The sequence below is a fragment of the Oncorhynchus kisutch genome, linkage group LG6 (genome assembly GCF_002021735.2).
Source record: "Oncorhynchus kisutch isolate 150728-3 linkage group LG6, Okis_V2, whole genome shotgun sequence".
Classification (NCBI taxonomy): domain Eukaryota; kingdom Metazoa; phylum Chordata; class Actinopteri; order Salmoniformes; family Salmonidae; genus Oncorhynchus; species Oncorhynchus kisutch.
Genome location: NC_034179.2, coordinates 56,179,995 through 56,200,810, shown reverse-complemented (window position 1 = coordinate 56,200,810; position 20,816 = coordinate 56,179,995). Strand labels below are relative to the sequence as shown.

At 46.0% G+C, this 20,816-nt stretch overlaps 1 protein-coding gene across 2 annotated transcripts in view; it reads left to right on the top strand.

Annotated features, from left to right (window-relative positions):
• Nucleotides 1–20,816, top strand: part of LOC109893019 (teneurin-2) — a 74,196-nt gene that overhangs the window by 39,018 nt on the left and 14,362 nt on the right. For both annotated transcript variants that reach the window (XM_031826989.1, XM_031826987.1), the window contains 9 exons: nucleotides 5,956–6,078; nucleotides 8,671–8,876; nucleotides 9,437–9,632; nucleotides 11,382–11,483; nucleotides 11,837–12,031; nucleotides 13,985–14,185; nucleotides 14,509–14,694; nucleotides 18,076–18,222; nucleotides 20,125–20,335. In XM_031826989.1, coding sequence (XP_031682849.1) covers nucleotides 5,956–6,078; nucleotides 8,671–8,876; nucleotides 9,437–9,632; nucleotides 11,382–11,483; nucleotides 11,837–12,031; nucleotides 13,985–14,185; nucleotides 14,509–14,694; nucleotides 18,076–18,222; nucleotides 20,125–20,335 — 1,567 coding nt within the window. The remainder of the gene's footprint in view (nucleotides 1–5,955; nucleotides 6,079–8,670; nucleotides 8,877–9,436; nucleotides 9,633–11,381; nucleotides 11,484–11,836; nucleotides 12,032–13,984; nucleotides 14,186–14,508; nucleotides 14,695–18,075; nucleotides 18,223–20,124; nucleotides 20,336–20,816) is intronic.

Here is a 20,816-nt window from a genome sequence, read left to right as displayed (position 1 = left end):
TGTGGGTTCTGATTGTAGTCATCTGTCCATCATTAGTGACAGGCCATGTGGTAAAACATGTGAGACAGGTGGTAGACGTCCTCAGCCCTGCGTGGCTCTCCTCTCTCCGGGTGAAACCAGTGCTCCATCAATACGCCTAGTCTGTCACAGTTTTTATATTTTTATATCTGCCTCATCAGACTGACTCTACCCTGGAAAACACGACCCCCAATGTCCCCAAGCCTTTGGAGACTTTGACCTTCATGCTGGCAAAACTTAATGTGCAGAATGAATCCGGTGTACACTGGAGAGAGACTAACCTGAAATTCCTTCCCTTCCTACTTTGGAGATGAGGCTTTGAGTGAAACTTTTCTTTATGCCGCATGTCATGGATGTGTTAGATATGCTATACAATGCACGCACTTTAAACTGGAGAAAAAACAATCCACAACCCTGAGTCCTCGTCTCTTCATTCTACTCTAAATTCTGCTTCTGGCGTACAGAAATGACAATCAAAATTCAACTTTATTTCCATTCCACTTAATTTAATATTTTTACCTCTCGCTATAAACAAATGCCAGCCTGCATAGTAATAGTAAATTCAGGTCTATTTCAGATTCAAAGCAGCAGAGAGCAAAGCACCTTGGCAATATTGCTGGAATGGCCAGCCACCATTGGTGAACTTGGCCGGTTACGGTTAGACGCATATAGTATGAGCTGTACAAGAGCTGCAGCTGTAGAGAGGGAGGCTGAGCATGTGGCCTGACTCCAGGTATTATAATAATAATAATAATAATAATAATAATAATAATAATAATAATAAATAATTGATTGGATTTATATAGCGCTTTTCTACCAACTGAGTTCCTCAAGGCGTTTCCTATAGTAGGGGGAAACTCACCTTATCCACCATCAATGTGTACTGTAGCACCCACCTGGGTGATGCACAGCAACCATTTTTGTGCCATTTTCACCACACATCAGCTATCAGGTGAGTGATATATGCCAATTAGGAATGAGGGGGATAATTAGGTGGCCATGATGGAATGGGGCCAGGTTGGACATTTTGACATGACACCGGGGTTAACACCCCTACTCTTATGCTAAGTGTCATGGGACTTTTAATAGAGAGTCAGGATACCTGTTTTAACGTTCCCTCCACAAGAAGGCACCCTATGCAGGGCAATGTCCCCTTCACTGCCCTGAAATGGGGATCTCCTTAGACCAGAGGGAAGAGTGCCCCCTACTGGCCCTCCAAAACCACTGTAATCCTGTCCTAGGTTTCTTCCGAGATACCTGCCTTTCTATGGAGTTTTTCCTAGCCACCGTGCTTCTACATCTGCATTGCTGTTTGGGGTTTTAGGCTGGGTTTCTATACAGCACGTTGTGATATCGGCTGATGTAAAAAGGGCTTTATAAAATACATTTGATTGATTTGACTTCAAGCAGCATCTGATCCCCCATCCAGGGACCGACAGAACCGACCCTGCTTAGCTTCAGGGGCAAGCCAGCAGTGGGATGCAGGCTGGTATGCTGCTGGCATATGTGTGGATGTTCTCCCTGGCTCTCCTTCATGAGACCGACAGGGGTATATAACGCTGTCACACAAATTGTCTCCTCAGCACTTGCACATGGGCAGGATGGTGACATGGTCCATTTGGAGTCGGTGAAAGAGTAAGAGAGAGAAACTCATAACGCGAAGGTTGCAATTATAGAAGAAAGAAAAGGTGTCTGGGGGACCGATGGTTGGGCTCAGGGATTTTGACAAGCGGAGTGGAATAGATTGGATCCATCTCGTCACGCTGCTCTTCACACCCACATCTCGCCCTCGCAGAGGGGGGGTCGCGGGGGTTGCTGGTGGGGTGGTAATCCTTTTTTAGATTCCATGGGTCTGCAGAAAGGGTGATGATCAGACAACAAAATGGCTCCGCAGCACAGGCATGTCGCATCATCTCTCAGAGGCTGGGGTCCCTCAGTGGTCAGGGATAGAGCAGCGGATAAGGTACACACTGTGGAGGGATTGGAGAGAATGCTGCAGCGGGGATGGATAGACCCCAGAAAGGGCTGCTGTTATTGGCTTGGCTTTTCATTGTTAGGAGAGACACTGTCGATTTCTCGTAGTCACACATTTGTATTCACAAGTGTTGCTAGAAGCTGTGAACGACAAATCAAACAGACTTCAAAGATGGAAACACGCCGGGAGATCAGTGGGAATAAAAGCTTTTTATTTCAGTGCGCTTTTTTTTTGTGTGTTTGTGTGTGGCAGAGTGTTGGTGATTTGAGTTTGTGTTGATAAGTGTGTGACTTATATGGTGTGTGTGTGTGTGTGTGTGTGAAAGTTGGAGCCTAACGTCTGTGTTTACACACCTATAATTTGAGTTGTCTCTCGGGGATGGGGGATGGGTGGTGGTGGTGGTGGTGGTACTGCACACCTGCTTTTAACTTCCTGTAATCCTGTCCTCAGATTGCTGTGAACTGCCACTTAGTTGCATCAGTCAGAGGAGGTGTGGCACCCAGGGAGCAAGGCCCACGGCTGTTTTCATTACCGGTTCATCAGAGGCTGGTCCTGCCAGGGGACCAACCCGAGCAGACCTGAGCTCTACGCTCCTCCATCACATCACATCACGGCCCATCCTCATCCCCAGCACGGCCTGCTTTCCTTTCCTCAGCCGGCCCGGCAAGCTCCCTCCCCTGGCCCCTGGGTCTGCTCCACTTTGTAGTTGAACTTCAAAGCCTTTAGACTTAGCTGTGTTTGCGTTTGCAGGAGAAATCCCCTGGAGGGAGCAGCTCACATGGGGGTATTACAAGAATAAAGGCTTAATATTCAGGAATCTTTTCTTTTTTTTTGCCACACCCAGTCTCAGTCCTCAAACTGAGGACTCTTCACCTGTTAGATTCATAGAATTCATCAGACTCCCCAGACCAATGTATTACAACTTGATCTTTTTTTGGATCGTCGCATTGAGTTTTGATACATAACCACTGAAGTGAGTGGTAGCCAATAATAAATAATTATACTGCATTAGTCCAGTATCTCTCTGTGCTGTTCCTTGATGATGGATGTGACCTGAAGTCGGAGCGTCTTGCTCCTGCAGCAGAGACCGAGACGGGGAACTCACAGTGCCTTCCCGGTAGAGTTGAGGTCATCTCTCAGATTAGTACTTCTCTAGGTAATGTTATACATCACTTTGAGGAGGTGAATTATAGATAAAGATTACATAAATTGTTATGCACCATCTCATGAATTTCTCATCTAACACATTTTCTGTTAATTATTCATGTTTATTGCAGGGCCGAAAATGAGTTTGTGGAAGATTTCCCCCAGATGTGATTAAGCAGTCTTAAGTGCATTGAAGCGACAGAGAGTATTTAACACTTGCCACGCTGGTTCATTGACAGACTGATGAACCACTGATTACCTAGCTTACATTGCTTTACATGTATATGTGTGTCTTTAGAGAGGCCTGCAGAAGACCGTGTGTTGTACCGAAAGAAGCTAGAGAGGGAGGAGGAACCCGAAGGCGAGGATTTATTAATGCCTCGGCAGAACTTGGGTTCTTGTTCAGAATTAACTGAGGATGACCAACAGCTTGAGGGGCCCGCCTGTCATTTAGGTTTAGTTTTACTGTCTCTTCGCCTCATTGACAAGCTTTTTATTCAATCAGCTAATGATTATCTAGGTAAACCTTGGGAGTTGTACAGGCAGCATGCAGACCGCAGTAAGCAGTGCAGTGCTGCAGCTCTTGTCTTTGAGCTAATGTATGCAAAGTGCCTGTTTCTCTGATCCTTTTTCTACACTCCTCCCCATGGGCACATTTATAGTGTGCATAACTATAGCTGCACAGCCAGCCTGATTGTTGTTTCTTGTGTTTAAATGTAGGGTGACTGTGTGCACGCCGTGAGGAGATGGTTTGAAAATAGTCATTGAGAAGTGCTATTTTTAGAATGGCATCATTTGATTGTTGTTAAATGATCCTAATACAATTAGCAATTGATTGTATGTGGCCCTTGGCACCATCCTGAATTGCGGAAGGTGGCGCCATTGCTGTATAGAGGTGTGTCTCGCTGCAATACCGAGTCGATATGCAGTTTGGCTCCCCATGCATAGACCTTATCAGAAATTCCCCTTTGAACTCTGCAATGGTTTATAGCAAGGATGCCCTCTACAGGCTGAGTAGAAAGACAATGGGTTTCTTGCCGGCATCGACAGAAATGCAGTGAATTGTGTCCCATTAGACAAAGCTTTCGGAGAGAGCTTATTATTGATAACGTTCCTGGACTTCTTTGTCCCTGATCTGTGCCAGGATCAGCAGCAGCAGCCCAATGTCTGGATAGCAAAGTGTATCTGGGACAGAGGCCTAGTGACTGCTGTGGGAGAAAAGAAAGGCTGCAGAGAGAGATGAATGAAGGAGACGTGGAGATGGAGGTAGATTGAAGGAGAGAGATTGTGGCAGATAAGCAGATAGAGGGAGAGAGCGAGAGTAAATGGAGATAGTGAAGAAAGGCTGCTCCATCTCTGTGACGGTAGAGAGGTTGACAGTGGAGTGGCACAGGAGCATAGCCTGCCTGCCCACAAGTCAAGCTGAACAGCTCAGACAGGAGCTATACCGAGGGGCCCATCCTGCTCCATTCATTCTCCTCAGCCTACTGTCTGCCTCAGCCCTGGGGGGGGGGGGGGGGTAGCTGGGATAGTAGGGCACAGATGAAGGTGAGTCATTAACACTGATACTGCATACGTTTGCATCTTCGCGCGTGTGTGTGCATGCGTGTATATGTTTGCGTGCGTATGCTTGTTTGCATACTGCTGTGCCTGTACATACCAATGTCAGTGTGTGTGCTGGTGTGCATCCATGTGGACTAGGGTAAGAGGGACTGGGTAGAATATTAAGACCCCTTCGGCCTCTCCCCACGTAGCCGTTTGTAGAGTAGATTTCATTTCTACCCCTGTTATGAACAGCCATTGGACCACTCTGCATGTTGTCATGTAGATGACCTTAGGACCTCTGACTGACAAAACTACTGTTCCTTATATTATCATAGAGAGCGGCAGGTAGCCTAGTGGTTAGAGCATTGGGCCAATAACAGACAAGTTGCTGGCTCGAATCCCCGAGCTGACAAGGTAAAAATCTGGCGTTCTGGCCCTGAAACGAGGCAGATAAGCCACTGTTGCCCGGTAGGCCGTCATTGTAAATAAGAATTTGTTCTTAACTGACTTGCCTCGTTAAATAAAGGTACAATTAAAACAATTATAAAATAAGAGTGTTGATCTGTCTGACTTGTTATAGTGAGGTTGACGTGTGCTTCAAGCAGATGCCATCCCTGTCCCAACCTAATAGCTACATTTTTGGGAATTTTGATATACCTGAATGTTCTACTCTCTGGGTTTCGCTCTGTGCAAAAGGTCATTGGCAGCAGTAATTGGAGTTCTGGGGAGTAGATGAAAAATTGCTGAGATATTAATCCAAGGTCTTTTCCTAGCGATGGAATGTACTAGCTGATTAACTCAAGAAGAAGAGTTATCTTTGCCACTTTGTCACTAAATTCAAAGCATTTCATATATATTTTTGTTTTATTATTATTCATATTCAGCCTATTTGTCTCTTTTTAATCAAGATTTAGGATGTCCCAGCATTTAATCCAATATACAGGAAGGTATGAGACAAAGCCAACTCTATCATGGCTGTTTAAAGAGTTTTCTCTTGAGTATTGGGATGAAGTGATTTACCTAAAGGCCATTGTGATTAAGTAGTGAAGTGAGAGGCTTATCAAACTGTTCTCCTGGGCTGTGGGCTTCCAGTCCACCTGTGTGGGCAAGCTGCCTGGCCATTGTGGCCAGCCCAACCCAGCACAGCTCAACAGCCCAGCTCTGTGTATTAGTGGTATATACACCACAATATTCACACTGCTCTCTATCGCTCTCTCTCTATCTCTCTCTCTCTCTCTCTCTCTTTCTCTCTCTCTCTGTGTCTCGATCAGTTCTGAATCTGCTGGGGCTCAACTGGCAGCTGAAACCGGCCGATGGTCACCTGATCAACAACGGACTGAGCACTGGCCTGCCAGGCAGGAGCGACGTGGCAACAGTGCCCTCCGGAGGCAGAGGTAAGAACAGCCAGAGTCCACACAGCTACCGCCCCTGGCCATGGTGCTGAAACCCTCCACTACACTACACTGAGGCAGCATGGATGACTGGAGACTGTACTGGGGGTTCTAACAGCTAGTGAGGCTCTGGCTGTTCTGGTAGCTCTGGGCTAGAGGTCTGGTAGCTCTGGGCTAGATTTGTTTATGAATGGAGGGAAGGATGTAGTGGAAATCGACAACCTGCTAATGTGCAAGAATGAAGAACAAGAAGTCCCTGACTTTCATTTGTTAATTAACAAATTATAACGAGTTCTCCCTTTTCTGCTGTCTGGAGTGTTTGAATTATAGTGAAGCAAAACTCCTAATAGAATACTAATCACATCAACAGAGCTTACACAGGTTCTATTAAAGGAGCGTTGCCAATTGCATTAGAACTCAGGTTATTTACCTTGCGCTTTGAAGTTTGCTGTCGGAGCGCAATCAAAGGATGGCACAAGGCTGACCATCCGTCCGCCATAGTGCATGTAATGCCTCATTTCCCTTGTGAATTAGTAACACATTAGAAAGGAAGCCTTCAGCCCTCAAATAAATATTTAGTAATTCCTCACACATACCAATGCACATTTGTTTGATTGCTGTTAAAACACCATATCACGCCCTTCGGTCTGTAGAATTTGCTGGCCGCGTCAGAGGCACGTCTTAATTTAGGAGGACTGTAACGACACATTCCATCTAATCCAACTAGAGGAGGCGTAGTGTGGGCGGAAGGAGCTGTGAAATCGCTCTCGGAGACTCGAGCTGTGAACTCGTCCTCTGAAGTGTTTTTCCAACAGCGTGACGTTGGCTTTGATGGAGGGCCTCTGGAGTGGCTCTGAGGAGCCGCCAAGCATGGGCTGTCTGATGAGCCGACACACCCGCACACACACACACACACATAAACGCACACACACACACTGCATGTCTGGGCCAAGCTAGTTTGTTTAAGCCAGACGCTGAAATTGAGCGTTTGAATTTGCTGGGCTTCATGTAATTAGAGAAGGTTGTGGAAAGGACAAGATATGAGTGAGAGCACATCTGTCATCTGTTGGGAATGGCATCAAACGGCTCTCTACTGAGAGATACGGCAGTCGCGTTGGGTTCTCCGGGGTTTGGCAGGACTGGGAATAGTTTTTCATAAGACTGTGTTGTGAGGCAGACCTCCAGACTAAACGGTCGATGCATCCCTAACCTCCAGGGCTTGGATCCTGGTGTCTAGATGAGTTGAGGTCACTCTGCAGTAAAGACATAGAGAAGGAACTGTGAGACTGTGCTGGAGGCGAGCCAGAGCATTGTGGTTAGTGTGACTCTCTCGCTGTGTGTCTGTGATCCTCACTGTCAGGAGGACATTTGCAGATCTGCCTGATGTGTTCAGGAGGAATAACACCCCTGCTTTAATACTGTGGGAGGAACAGATCGCTACCTAGGACCTCATCTCTTTCTCTCTCTCTCTCTCTCTCTCTCTCTCTCTCTCTCTCTCTCTCTCTCTCTCTCTCTCTCTCTCTCTCTCTCTCTCTCTCTCTCTCTCTCTCTCTCTCTCTCTCTCTCTCTCTCTCTCTCTCTCTCTCTCTCTCTCTCTCTCTCTACCCCATTCTTTCTTTCTCTCTCTCTCTCTCTCTCTCTCTCTCTACCCCATTCTTTCTTTCTCTCTCTCTCTCTCTCTCTCTCTCTCTCTACCCCATTCTTTCTTTCTCTCTCTCTCTATCTCTCTCTCTCTCTCTCTCTCTCTACCCCATTCTTTCTTTATCTCTCTCTCTCTCTCTCTCTCTCTCTACCCCATTCTTTCTTTATCTCTCTCTCTCTCTCTCTCTCTCTACCCCATTCTTTCTTTATCTCTCTCCCTCATCCAATATTAATACAGCCAGAGGTTTCTCAGCTAGGAAAATAAACTATTTGGGGTTAACTGCTCCAAACCAGAGAGGGATAGCAACCTTTGCAGTTATAGTTAATACTAGGAACTTCCTGTTCCTGCATCAATTTCTCAAGCGTTTTTTGTTTTTAAGGGGAGATGCAGTATGTTGCACCCCAGATGATGGTGGACTACGATGATTTAGCAAAGTCCTCACTATTGTCGACCCCCTCAGTCCCATGAGAGCTGCATGATAAACAGGTCTGGGAATACGGTAATCCCCCTTGGAGGGAGGAGGAGAATGGTAGCAGACCTTTAGTTCCTCACCAGTCCCCATAGGGAAAAGGAGCTACAGGAACTGTGTGATGCCGCATCCTACAGCACTACAATGTAAACATGAATCTAAAACCCTTTTACAGTGTGAGATGATTAATAGTGTTGTAAAATGCACACCTTAGTAAAACAGCATCTGTATGTTGTTTTTTTCCCCCGCAATGAAACACAAATATTTGCATTGCCTCTCCATGAGCTGGAGACATTGACTTTCCTCTGGGTTTTATCACAGCAGAGGGGTTATTTCGACAGAGATCTGAGGTAAACTCACAGGGGCCTTTACCTTGGATTTGGTATGTCTAAACCTACTCTTTCTCTCTTCTCTCTTTCACTCACCCCCCCTCTCTCTCTCTCTCTCTCTCCCATCCCCATTCCCTCATCCGTCTCTCTTTCAGGACCATGGGTGTACAGGAACAGTAGTATAAGTACAGGTGAGCTGGAGGTAGGTCGGCGGGTGAGCCAGGACATCCCCCCAGGAGTGTTTTGGCGCTCCTTACTACACCTCCGCCAGCCCCTGTTCCTCAAGTTCAACATCTCCCTGGGCAAAGATGCACTCTTTGGGGTGTACATCCGCAAGGGTCTGCCCCCCTCCCATGCACAGGTACCCAGCAATGGCCGTCTATATTGTTTTAGACCTAGATGGGTCATGTTTTAGACCTAGATGGGTCATGTTTTAGACCTAGATGGGTCATGTTTTAGACCTAGATGGGTCATGTTTTAGACCTAGATGGGTCATGTTTTAGACCTAGATAGGTCATGTTTTAGACCTAGATAGGTCATGTTTTAGACCTAGATAGGTCATGTTTTAGACCTAGATAGGTCATGTTTTAGACCTAGATAGGTCATGTTTTAGACCTGGATAGGTCATGTTTTAGACCTGGATAGGTCATGTTGTAGACCTGGATAGGTAATGTTGTAGACCTGGATAGGTAATGTTGTAGACCTGGATAGGTAATGTTGTAGACCTGGATAGGTAATGTTGTAGACCTGGATAGGTAATGTTGTAGACCTGGATATAGAAGTATATTACATATGTCACAGATATGTTATAGACCTTGACATTAATTCCACCTGAATTTAATAAACCGGGTTTATTAAGCAGAATTGACTACTTCCTGCCGTGCCCCTTCCTTCCTGACTAACCCTGTTCTCTCTGTTCAGTATGACTACATGGAGCGCCTGGACGGGAAGGAGAAGTGGAGTGTGGTGGAGTCTCCTCGGGAGCGCCGCAGCATCCACATGGTGGTTCTGAACGAGGCCATCTTTGTTCAATACCTGGACCCTGGCACCTGGCATCTGGCCTTCTACAATGACGGCAAGGACAAGGAGTCTGTCTCCTTCAGCACCGTGGCTCTAGGTGGGTGCTGTTATTGTATTTCCCTGCTCTATATCTCTGTTTTCTCTTCGTAAAGTCAGGGAAACCATTTTTGGATTCTGGTAGCAAGTAACACCTACAAATGCACCATTCCAGGTTTGCAGCCCTGTTGGCCAGTTCGGGTTAGACTGATATTAGTAGTGAACTCTGAATGTGTTGGCAAGGTTGAGTGGGAGAGATTGAGTTGTAAAAGATGTATGCCTGTGGAGTATTCTCTGTCTGTAAGCTGCATTTAAGTCAGTTAAGAACAAATTCTTATTTACAATGACGGCCTACCAAGGAACAGTGGGTTAACTGCCTTGTTCAGGGGGAGAATGACACATTTCTGCCATGTCAGCTCGGGGATTCGATCCAGCAACCTTTCGGTTACTGGCCCAACGCTCTAACCACTAAGCTACCTGCCGCAGCTGTCACAAGAGTTCGCCATCGCTTAACAGTAAACAAGCGTGCAACAGCTGAGAACAAAACAAGAAAATAAAAAAACACATTAATTTTTGCACTTGCTTTGGTTTTGAAGTTTTCATGACTGTCAGGAGCTCCCCTGAAGAAAAACACTATCTCTACACAGCACACAGGCAGGCTCTGCTGCAGTAAAGGCATGAAACAACATCTTTTGATTTAGAGATGAGTTGAAATGATAACCAGTGATGAGAAAGTCTGGTCTGAAGGATGATGCTACTGAAAGGAAAACAAAGGGCAACAGAACAGGGCGTGGGCTTAAACTTGACTAAAAGAGAGGGGAACGGGAGCTGAGACTAATGGGTTGGCTTGGCCTACTGGCTACATGGATATGCACAAGGTCAAAGTGGCGCTTTTGTCTTCAACAGTAGACTCTCTTAGTACATGAATACACATCTGCTCATTATTCATTTGCCTTATATGCTTCCATGACCCTCTAATCCTCCGTGGGGAGGCACACAGGACATCCAACAGTGGCAGCAACATACAGTGGTGGAGTATCCTCTGCCACTGGCATACTGCCGTAGGGACACTGAGTGATTGAGGCAATTATATTACAGTAATTGTACTTAACTGAGCAGTGGGGATGAGTAATGTTGTAATGGGGGGAGGTTTTCACTTGTGGCAGGGGGGGAGGGGTGGAGGAGGAGGGAGGGTTGTTTGAGGACATTTGGGGTGTGCTAAAAAAGAGTGTTGGTATGCTGAATCGTTTGAATAATGTGTTAAGACGTCACACCACAGAGGTGTTTTTGAATGGTCTGCTAACGGATATTTACAGAGAATTATTTTAATAAAAATTACCCGAATCGCAAAAGCTCATCTGTCTTCACCTGTCCTCTTAATGCTGAGCTGTAGTCTTTGCATAAAGCTGTATAGAGTATATGTTGACATGCCCCCCCAGGAGCTGCCCCCTTTTTTCGAGTAATGTCAATGTGTTCACACCATTCTAGTGCTTCATTGTATTCTTCCATCAAACCTTTGACGTTCTGCATTCAACTCTTATTGGCACAGACTATTATATTAGCTATAGAAAGAGTAGCAGGTTCGGCCTCCGGTGAAACGTTAATGACTGTTAATTATTTAGACGCATCTAATTATGAACGGTAAGGAGGGAAGAGGTGATGAGGGAGGAGGTCTGCCTAATCAAAACAGGTGAGGGATCCAACAGAGGGAGGTGAGAGGAGTGGGAACAATCGCATCCTGTATCATATCAGATCTCATATTTTGGTTGTAATTACTTGTCTGTTTTCAATGATTTCTGTTCGATCATAGATTCAGTGCAAGAATGCCCGCAGAATTGCCATGGAAACGGAGAGTGTATGTCGGGCGTGTGCCACTGCTTTCCAGGATTCCATGGCATGGATTGTGCCAAAGGTATGTACTTTGGTATCAGTGCGCTCGGCTGTCAAGTTGTGTATTCTGTAGGTATATTTCACCCCTATCTTGAAAATCATTATCGTTTTGAGACATACGTCTCAACGTATGTGATACTGATATATTCAAATGAAGCATCACTCAAATGTATATTGTGGAATATTTTACCCCTACCTTGATCCTCGTAACAAGAGCCACCATGACTTGTTTGAGTCCAATCTCAACATAAGTGATTATCTACTGAAATAAAATGGAGCATGACTCAAATAGGACCTACTCAGGACCTACTCAAATAGGACCTAAAGCCCATGTCTTTCACCCTTGCTGTATCTCATTCCTCCCACGTTGTCTAGCTGCCTGCCCGGTCCTGTGCAGTGGCAATGGCCAGTATGACAAGGGCTCGTGTATCTGCTACAGCGGATGGAAGGGTTCAGAGTGTGACGTCCCAGTGGGCCAGTGTATTGACCCAGTTTGTAACGGCCGTGGCACCTGCTCCGAGGGCTCCTGCACGTGCTCTGCAGGTTACCGCGGCGACACCTGCGAGGAAGGTAGGGTGTACAGCGCTGTAGATCACGCGCACACTTGTTCACGCCCACTCTCAGACAAACACACGCACACACACCTGCCTTCAGGGAGATTCACAATGTTGTGCCATATTACGTTTCAAAAAGTATGCGACGGCAGTGATATACACTGAGTGGACAAAACATTAGGAACACTTGCTCATTCTGTGACAGACTGACCAGGAGAATCCAGGTGAAAGATATGATCCCTTAATGATGTCACTTGTTAAATCCATTTCAATCCGTGTAGATGAAGGGGGGGAGACAGGTTGAAGAAGGATTTTTAAGCTTTGAGACAATTGGGGTGGCAGGGTAGCCTAGTGGTTAGAGCGGTGCAACCGGAAGGTTGCAAGTTCAAATCCCCGAGCTGACAAGTTACAAATCTGACGTTCTGCCCCTGAACAGGCAGTTAACCCACTGTTCCTAGGCCGTCATTGAAAATAAGAATTTGTTCTTAACTGACATGCCTAGTTAAATAAAGGTAAAATAAAAAAATTAAAAATTGAGACATGGATTGTGTATGTGTGCCATTCAGAGGGTGAATGGACAAGACTAAATATTTAAGTGCCTTTGAACGGGGTATCACTAGGTTCCTGGCGCACCGGTTTGAGTGTGTCAAGAACGGCAACACTGCTGGGTTTCCTGTGTGTATCAATAATGGTCCACCATCCAAAGGACATTCAGCCAACTTGACCCAACTGTGGAAAGCATTTGGGTCAAAAATGGGCCAGCATCCCTGTGGAACGCTTTTGACACCTTGTAGAGTACATGCTCTGACAAATTGAGGCTGTTCTGAGGGCAAAGGGGATGCAACTCAAGATTAGGAAGGTGTTCCTAATGTTTTGTGCACTCAGTGTACACAGTGGGGTCTGAAATGATTGACACCCTTGATAATGATGAGCAAGTATTGTCTGTATAAAATATATAGTTAAAATACAATACAATAGCTTTTTGTATCATGTCATCAGACCAAAACTCCAGTTCTAATCCATGAGCTCTTTGGCCATGCACACCAGTGGTGGGTTTGGCGTCAAGACGAGAACGCATGATCAGAAAATAATATTTGATGTTATGGGGCTATTTTGCTGCCGCTGGTCTTTGGGGGCTCTTATTAAGGTCAACGGCATCATGAACTTCATGTACCAGGATATTTTAGCCCAAAACCTTCAAAAAAATAAATGGTTAATTGGCGGACTTGAAACCCATTAAAAACCTGCTGTTTGAATTGAACAGGGCAGTTCGAAGGATATCGGTGATCTAGAAGGATTCTGTATGGAGGAACGGTCAAGGGTCCCTCCCAGTGTGTTCTCCAATCTCATGAAACATTTTAGAAGAAGACTCTTTTATCCTCACCACCTGAAGTGTTGAAAACAGGGGTGTCAATCATTTTGACCCCCTACCTTTTTGAGAATTGTTTTTAAATGAGTTGTTCAACAAAAACCTCTTTCTCTGAGCAGTTCTGTTCGTATAAAAAATAATATAATATCCTTTGCATACAATATAGCTCAGTATTTAAATGATTTATTTTACACGGTCATTCTTTGCTCAACTTTGTCACGGTCGTCAATCATTTCAGACCCCCACAGTACATCAGAAACGTTATTACGGGAATGGAATCTCTTCTATTGATCCCGCTTTTAAATAATTGCCCTGGAGCTGATTCATTCACTTATGTTCTGATGGGTTTTCTGCTCATCTGGGATGAAGTGGAGTTGGAGCCAAAAGTAGGGTAAGTAGAGAAGCGAGATGTGTGATGGCAGAGTAGAGAGAGTTCTAGTTATACGGAGGGACTGAGAATACATCAGAAATGGCCATTTTGCCTCCTCTCTTTCAGAATATTCCCTACTTTAAGTATATTCACTATTCACTACTACTGCTACTACGTTTTTGTTAGGTGCATTGACGGCATGCCTCTGTTTCTCTCTATCTGTGTATCAGTGGACTGTCTTGACCCAGGCTGCTCTGACCATGGTACCTGTGTGAGTGGGCAGTGCCACTGTAAGCCAGGCTGGGCCGGCCCGCTCTGTGAGCATCCCAGGGCCCAGTGCCCAGACCAGTGCCACGGACACGGTGCCTTCATACCCGACACAGGCATCTGTAGCTGCGACCCAAACTGGATGGGACCAGACTGCTCCATGGGTAGGTAATACCACACACACCTTCCCCTCTGTAAGCTCAGTTGGTAAGCGCATGGTGCTTGCAATGCCAAGATGGTGGGTTCAACACCCGGGACCACGCATGCATGTCTGTTGCTTTGGATAGAACGTCTGCTAAATGGCATATATTATACTACTTCTCCCACTAGTCTCTACAACTCAGAAAGACACTCAACACACGCCATCGCCACATCTCTTTGTGACTACCTCCTCTGTGAAACCCATCCATTTCCCTGTGTCCGTCTACTGTATTGCTTTCCTCTCCTGTTAATGTGCTCATGTGCCTACATGTGTGTTTCTCCACAGAGGTGTGCTCGTCGGACTGTGGCGCCCACGGCCTGTGTGTCGGCGGTGTGTGTCGCTGTGAGGAGGGCTGGACAGGCGCCGGGTGTGACCAGCGTGTCTGCAACCCGCTGTGTGTGAAGCACGGGACATGCCGGGATGGGAAGTGTCAGTGCCAACAGGGCTGGAACGGAGAGCACTGCACCATCGGTATGCATCCGGCCAGCCAGCCAGCCAATCAGCCAACACCCTGGCACGCTAACACACACAGCGGTATCATGCGTCTATCTTCCCACCATACTAACTCTCAGCCAAGGAGTGGAACTGTCACTACCCCCACATGTTTAAAAGATGCATCCTTTATGCTGTCTTAACCATATACCCTGGTTGGATTATGAGGAGGTATTGTCAGTCCATAGCCGCGGGAAATAAAAGCATATATATATATACTTTTTTCTGTTATCATTTTTTTATTAGTGAACTCGGCCTTTATTAATTCTGTATGAGCGGGGAAAAATACTTGTCAGCAGAGCGGAGAAAAATACTCCTCAGCACCAAACCCTACCCCCTCGACAGCACCCCTAACACAAAACATCTTCCTGTAGCCATGTCCAATGTGTCTCTTTCTATGATTATATAAAGAGCATTCTAAACTGGGTGGTTCGAGCCCTGAATGCTACGTTGTTTCGTGCTTGAGAACAGCCCTTAGCAGTGGTATATTGGCCGTATACCACAACCCCCCTCTGGCCTTATTGCTGAAGTATAGCACTCAGCAGAAGATACTTCCACCAATGCTGATGAGTGCCCTCCTTTCCTGCTCTGCTCCTTCATGTCATTAAGAAGCTCTCCCATTCATTTGGAATGGTTTCTCCACTACAGTGCAAATGTTTCATCCATGACCAAAGTACTCAGCCACATCTATTTGCAGCCTCGCCCCTCCAGCCTAGTCACCCACTCTCCGGTGGAGAAGGCTGGGCAGCAGGCCTCTTGGTGCTCCCTTAAGGCGTCTGCATGCTTTCCATCCAAAACAGTTCGGAACAGATTGTGCATTTTTGTGACGTTTTTGTTCTTTTTGGTCTTCGTCAAGGGTTTTTCCTGCTTCGTGCGCACTTTTTTTGGGCTCAAGGCAAGTCCAATTTTGGTAGCTGTAGTCTACGCCCCTTCGTCAGTCATTGGTCAACAGTAGGGATTCTTCAATGAAGGGTTTATTGTCATTCTATGATAGATTATTATTTTTCATGCACATTCTTTCACTTGAGAAATACTGCACCAGACATCTTAGTTAGATGTTAAATACCGGGACTAAGAGTTAATCAACAAGAACATCAAAATGAATGACAGATTTCTTGAGTTATCTTAGATTAATTCAGACTATTTTGAGGACGTGTATACTGGCTACGGCTTCTCAAGATGGACAAACAGTACTATTGCAGCTTTTTTCTTGTTTTTCAAGCGAACGTCTTTTAAGGGAGTATGCCAGCACACTCATTTGATTTGCCTAGCCTAGTTCGGCTAGGTGCCAGCCGAACCGAAGCATGTGGAAGCCTTAAGACCCACTCAGCCTCCCTGGGAGCCAACAGAGAGGGACAGCCACTCTGCCCCCTCATTCTCCCCCAGAGTGCTCTTGAGTGCCAGAGGGCTTTATTTTCCTATTTTCCTCTCTTTATCTTCCTCCCATCTGATGAGAAAAACACCTCCCTGGGGCTCCACTGTGGGCTGTGTTGTTAGAGTTGTGCTAGCTCCCATTCTCTGTTCATTATGCGTCTCTCTCTTAGTGTTGGACAGTTGAGTTTGAAGGAGATTTATCTCTCCTATTTACCTGTGATGAACCACGCCATGTTAAGAATCCCACTTTGTCCTCCACACACGAGTAACGTATCAAACCTGCCTATTTTGGTTTCTAGCAGACTTTTGGGAAAGCTTGGAACAAGGTATTGTATTTGGACAAGAGGTGATCTGATGTGTGCGTTAGTTCCCCACGCCTCAAACAGACCACTCTCTTGTGTAGAAGAGGGATGTAAGAGGGTTCCTTTAGTATTGTGAAGTGTTGAGTAGTGTTTGTACTCAATGTCTTAGTGGTAGCTGGTGTTTTAGAGTTCCAGTAGAGTGATGCAAACTCCCATTTGCTAGTATCCCCAATCCCTATTGGTCCCTCATATTGGGATATTCAGCTAGTGCACCCTTTCTACCACTTCCTAATATTGGTTAACCCAGATGGTCAGATGGTACCATTTGTATGTTTAACTAGTCTGTCCACTACAGATGAACCCCTTCCTCATAGACTTAACATTTGTATCCATTGCCTTGATTTCTCTCTTGTGCTTTGTTAAGCATAGGACTATTGTGTGTCAAGTGTGTTCCTTTGCGACTGTCGGCCTGTCAGTCCGTCTATTTGTCTATCGTCTTGTTGTAGACACACAGTTAGCTGGAAGTGTACGTTAGCGTTGCTACTCCATGTTAAGTGGGCTCAATGGAGACCGATCGGCAGCTATTTCTGCTGCAGCAGTCCGCTCCCTCCATGGGAATATTAATGGCCTTGGCCTTCTAGCTGCATCTGCCCAGCAGTAGGTAGAATACTAATAGATGAGTTGGACCAGTGAAGCTGCATGCTCATCCCTGCTGGGAGAATACTAATGACTGTACTGCTCCACATCGGGACAGGACGGCGGACATGTTGTTAGGAGGCTGGCTTAAATGAAAGGTTAATACGGTTTAATGAGATTTTAGTCTGTTCGGGGGGGAGTCTTAATGTTAATCTTGACGTTTCCTAATTTGACGAAAGTGTCTGATTTTCTAAATGCAGTTTATGGATTCATATTTATCACTTCTTCATATATATATTTGTTTTTCAGTGAGGTTTGCTCTTTTGACCTTTTGGTGATGGTAATTCGTGGGTACACCATCGGCGAGTTTACAGTCCAATACCTCCGACTGCCTGGTCCCATACATCTGGTCTCCTGTACAGACTGTACTACACCACTGAGACAGATGTCCCAGCAGCATTCATCATGTCCTCTTCATTAACCTAGCCTGGGAGAATAGTACATCTGCTGAGGGGGACTGCAGTCATCAATGATGTGTAGCATTTCTCCTGTTGTTCTCCCTCCCTGTTTTCAAAGTCTAGGTGGCTTGTAATCTCATCAGTTTTGCCTAATCAAATTCTCTCATGAGGCAGCATTACAACCCAGCCAGCCTCCAGAGGCAAATCAACCACTGCAAATGAATTGGCTGTGAACTTGTGTACTTTCTTTTATTGAATACTTTTAGCTATGAATGGATATTGAACAAAACAATTTACCGCATGCCAAAATCCTCCCTTTTGCCTCTAGGGTATATATTGTAGCTGTATGAAACCCACATCCACAAGAAGAGAATAGTTGTGATGAGATGCAATCCCCTTGCCATGTAATCAATCGTTTTTTTTTTATGCCTTTGTTGTGTGATGCAATGGTAGACAGAGACTAAATATATAAAGTTGGTGTGCTGCTCTCCCTTAGCTGGCACAAGTTACTATGTCACTATTATTGATCGGTCCTCTCCTCTGGTCCCTGTCCACTCTTCCTCTATTTCCCTCCTCCCTCTCTCTCTCAGACGGGTGCCCGGGCCTCTGTAACGGGAACGGCCAATGCACCCTGGGACAGAACAACTGGCACTGTGAATGCCACACTGGCTGGAGAGGACCTGGCTGCAGCGTTGCCATGGAGATCTCCTGTGCTGACAACAAGGACAACGAAGGAGGTGAGTGTGTTGAAGAGGTGAAGGATCGCAGCACAGGAAGGCAGGCTGACGCTTTGTAGATTTGCCTATGAAAAATTATACCCTGATTTTGAACCAGCTGTGGCGGAGTTACAGTATTTGTGCAACTGTACTGTTGATTTGGTCTAGATTTTGAGTCAGTTTATTTCCTAATAATAGCAGTGTCTCTCAGGCGTGACAATTACTTGATTCTCCCTGATGAGCAGCAGTCAGCCAGACAGCCAGACAGACGCCTGCCCAGGTTTCTCTGAGAGGTTTCCTCTCAGTGAGTGTTTTTAGCGGATCAAAGAGGTGTGATTGCGGGGCTAGTGCTATCAGGTCTGAATGGCCCCATTATGGCATCCTTCTGTCGGTGTGAGCGAGTACTGAGAGGGCTGGGGAGAGAGGAGAGGCTGGTTGAATCAATGCCTCCTCCTCCTCCTCCTAAGAGCATGTGGGGATCAGTGACCTAGAGTTTGCTGAGATGGATGCCCATATTATTTCCTCTCCCTCCCTCCCTGGTGGGAGATGGAGTGACCCCCTCCTGTGACCATTTGTGAGAGGATCAAAGAGGCCTCGGCAATAGATGCTTTTCACAGGGCAAGCAGCAGCTCTGAGCAGTCAGCCAGTCAGCCTCAGTCAGCATGTCAGGGCAGGGTTATCTAACATGAAAATGATACCCAGATGTATTTTTCCTTGATTAACGGCTAAGTAGTTTGCAGAGGCCAGAGCTGTGTCAATTTTAAAGATCGCTTTCTCTGTGGCATGTCATGCAATTGAGGATGCCTGTCGCCAAGGAAACGGGTGGTGATTGAACAGGTGTCTTAATGCAGCCCCTGGAAGCCTTTAATCTTTCATCTCCCCCGTCTGCGTCTGAGCAATAAGGTCATGGGCTCCGAGGACAATGGGTTTTTAAACATGGCTCACTTGAACAGCCCTCCATTACCAGACTGGCTCAGTGCATGTTTCAATGTGTGACTGGCTGGCTGCCTGGCTGCCTAACTGGCTGGCTGATGTGGTCAATCCAATCGTCTTCCTTCTTCCGTGGAGATGTTGTGTCATACTTCCAAGTCGCGTCCTTAATCCGTAACACTCTCGCTGTGTATGTATGTCTGTCTGTGTGTTTATCAGTCTCTCTCCCTCTCTATTTGTCTCTGTCTGGGTTTTATTTCACCAAATAATACCTGAAAGATCAAACGGAAAATGTGTACAAAGTCTCTGAAAGTAGTTGGCAGTGTTTGTTTTGGCAGGTCTGAAGCGGATGGGAGGTGTAAAAGGGAGGGAAGGAAAATAGAGGCGGGTGAGTGCACGCGCGTGCGCGCGTGCTTGTGTCGGGCGCGTAAAGAGAGATGAAAAAGAGGAGACCCCCCCCCCCCCCCCCCCACAGGGTTGTGCGTTACGTCCCGTTTGACTTTGATGCCAGTGTTATTGGGTTTGATTAAAAGGAGGACATGCAGGCACTGTGCCGGGGAGCAGGCTGCAGAGCACCACTTCTAAAGGAGAACCTGGAGAAAATACAACACCACACACCCGTCCTAATGAAAATAGAGCGTTAGATGAAGAGCTCAATTATAACTGTCTCATGAAACAATCAGGAGAAGAATGGAAAGGGATTATACATTTTGAATCATGCACACGTTGTGGTTCACATGGACACAGTGTAGAGGGCACCCCGAATGCTAAACAATGCGTGCCATGTCTTTGAATGTTAAATTCCATTTCGACTGTCGTTTCTTCGTGGCACTGTTTTATCAGCTCTGCTCCTGCGTGAGCAATCACCTTGTTCTGTTCTGCCCAACTACAAGAGGACCAATTTGACATAAAGAATGCCGTTGAATCCTTATTTAGCTGCGGCGCTGTCTGTCTGTCCGTCCAGATGATATTTCTGTGTATTTCCCCTTGCAGACGGACTGACGGACTGCATGGATCCCGACTGCTGCACTCAGAGTCTGTGCCTGACCAATCCACTGTGTCTGGGAGCAAGGGATCCACTGCAGATCATCCAGCAAAGTCAATCACCATCCCTGAAAGTCCGGTCATTCTATGACAGGGTCAAGCTACTGGTGGGGAGGGATGGCACCCACATCATCCCTGGAAACAACCCCTTCAACTCAAGGTAGTGTACCCATCTGTCCATTTCACTTCCTTGGATGGAATCAACTAGCTATGCAATAAATATCAGCATTTGTAAACTGGGTGGTTCGAGCCCTGAATTCTAATTGGCTGACAGCCGTAGTATATCAGACCGTTTACCACGGGTATGACAAAACATTTATTTTAACTGCTCTAATTACGTTCTTAACCAGTTTATAATTGCAATAAGGCACCTTGGGGGTTTGTGGTATATGGTCAATATACCACGGCTAAGGGCTGTAGTAAGAACAGCCCTTAGCCATGGTATATTGACCATATACCACACCCCCCTGGTCTTATTGCTTAAATATATATGAGAGTTTCAAATATATCCAAAAGTGTATTTTTCTGTCACTAAGCAATTACCACTGACTTTGACATTGAGATTTTAGGATCACTTGCTGCTACATCATCTTCATGCCTTGGCAGTCAGTTAGGAAGCAACTGTATCTTCTTTCACCTCC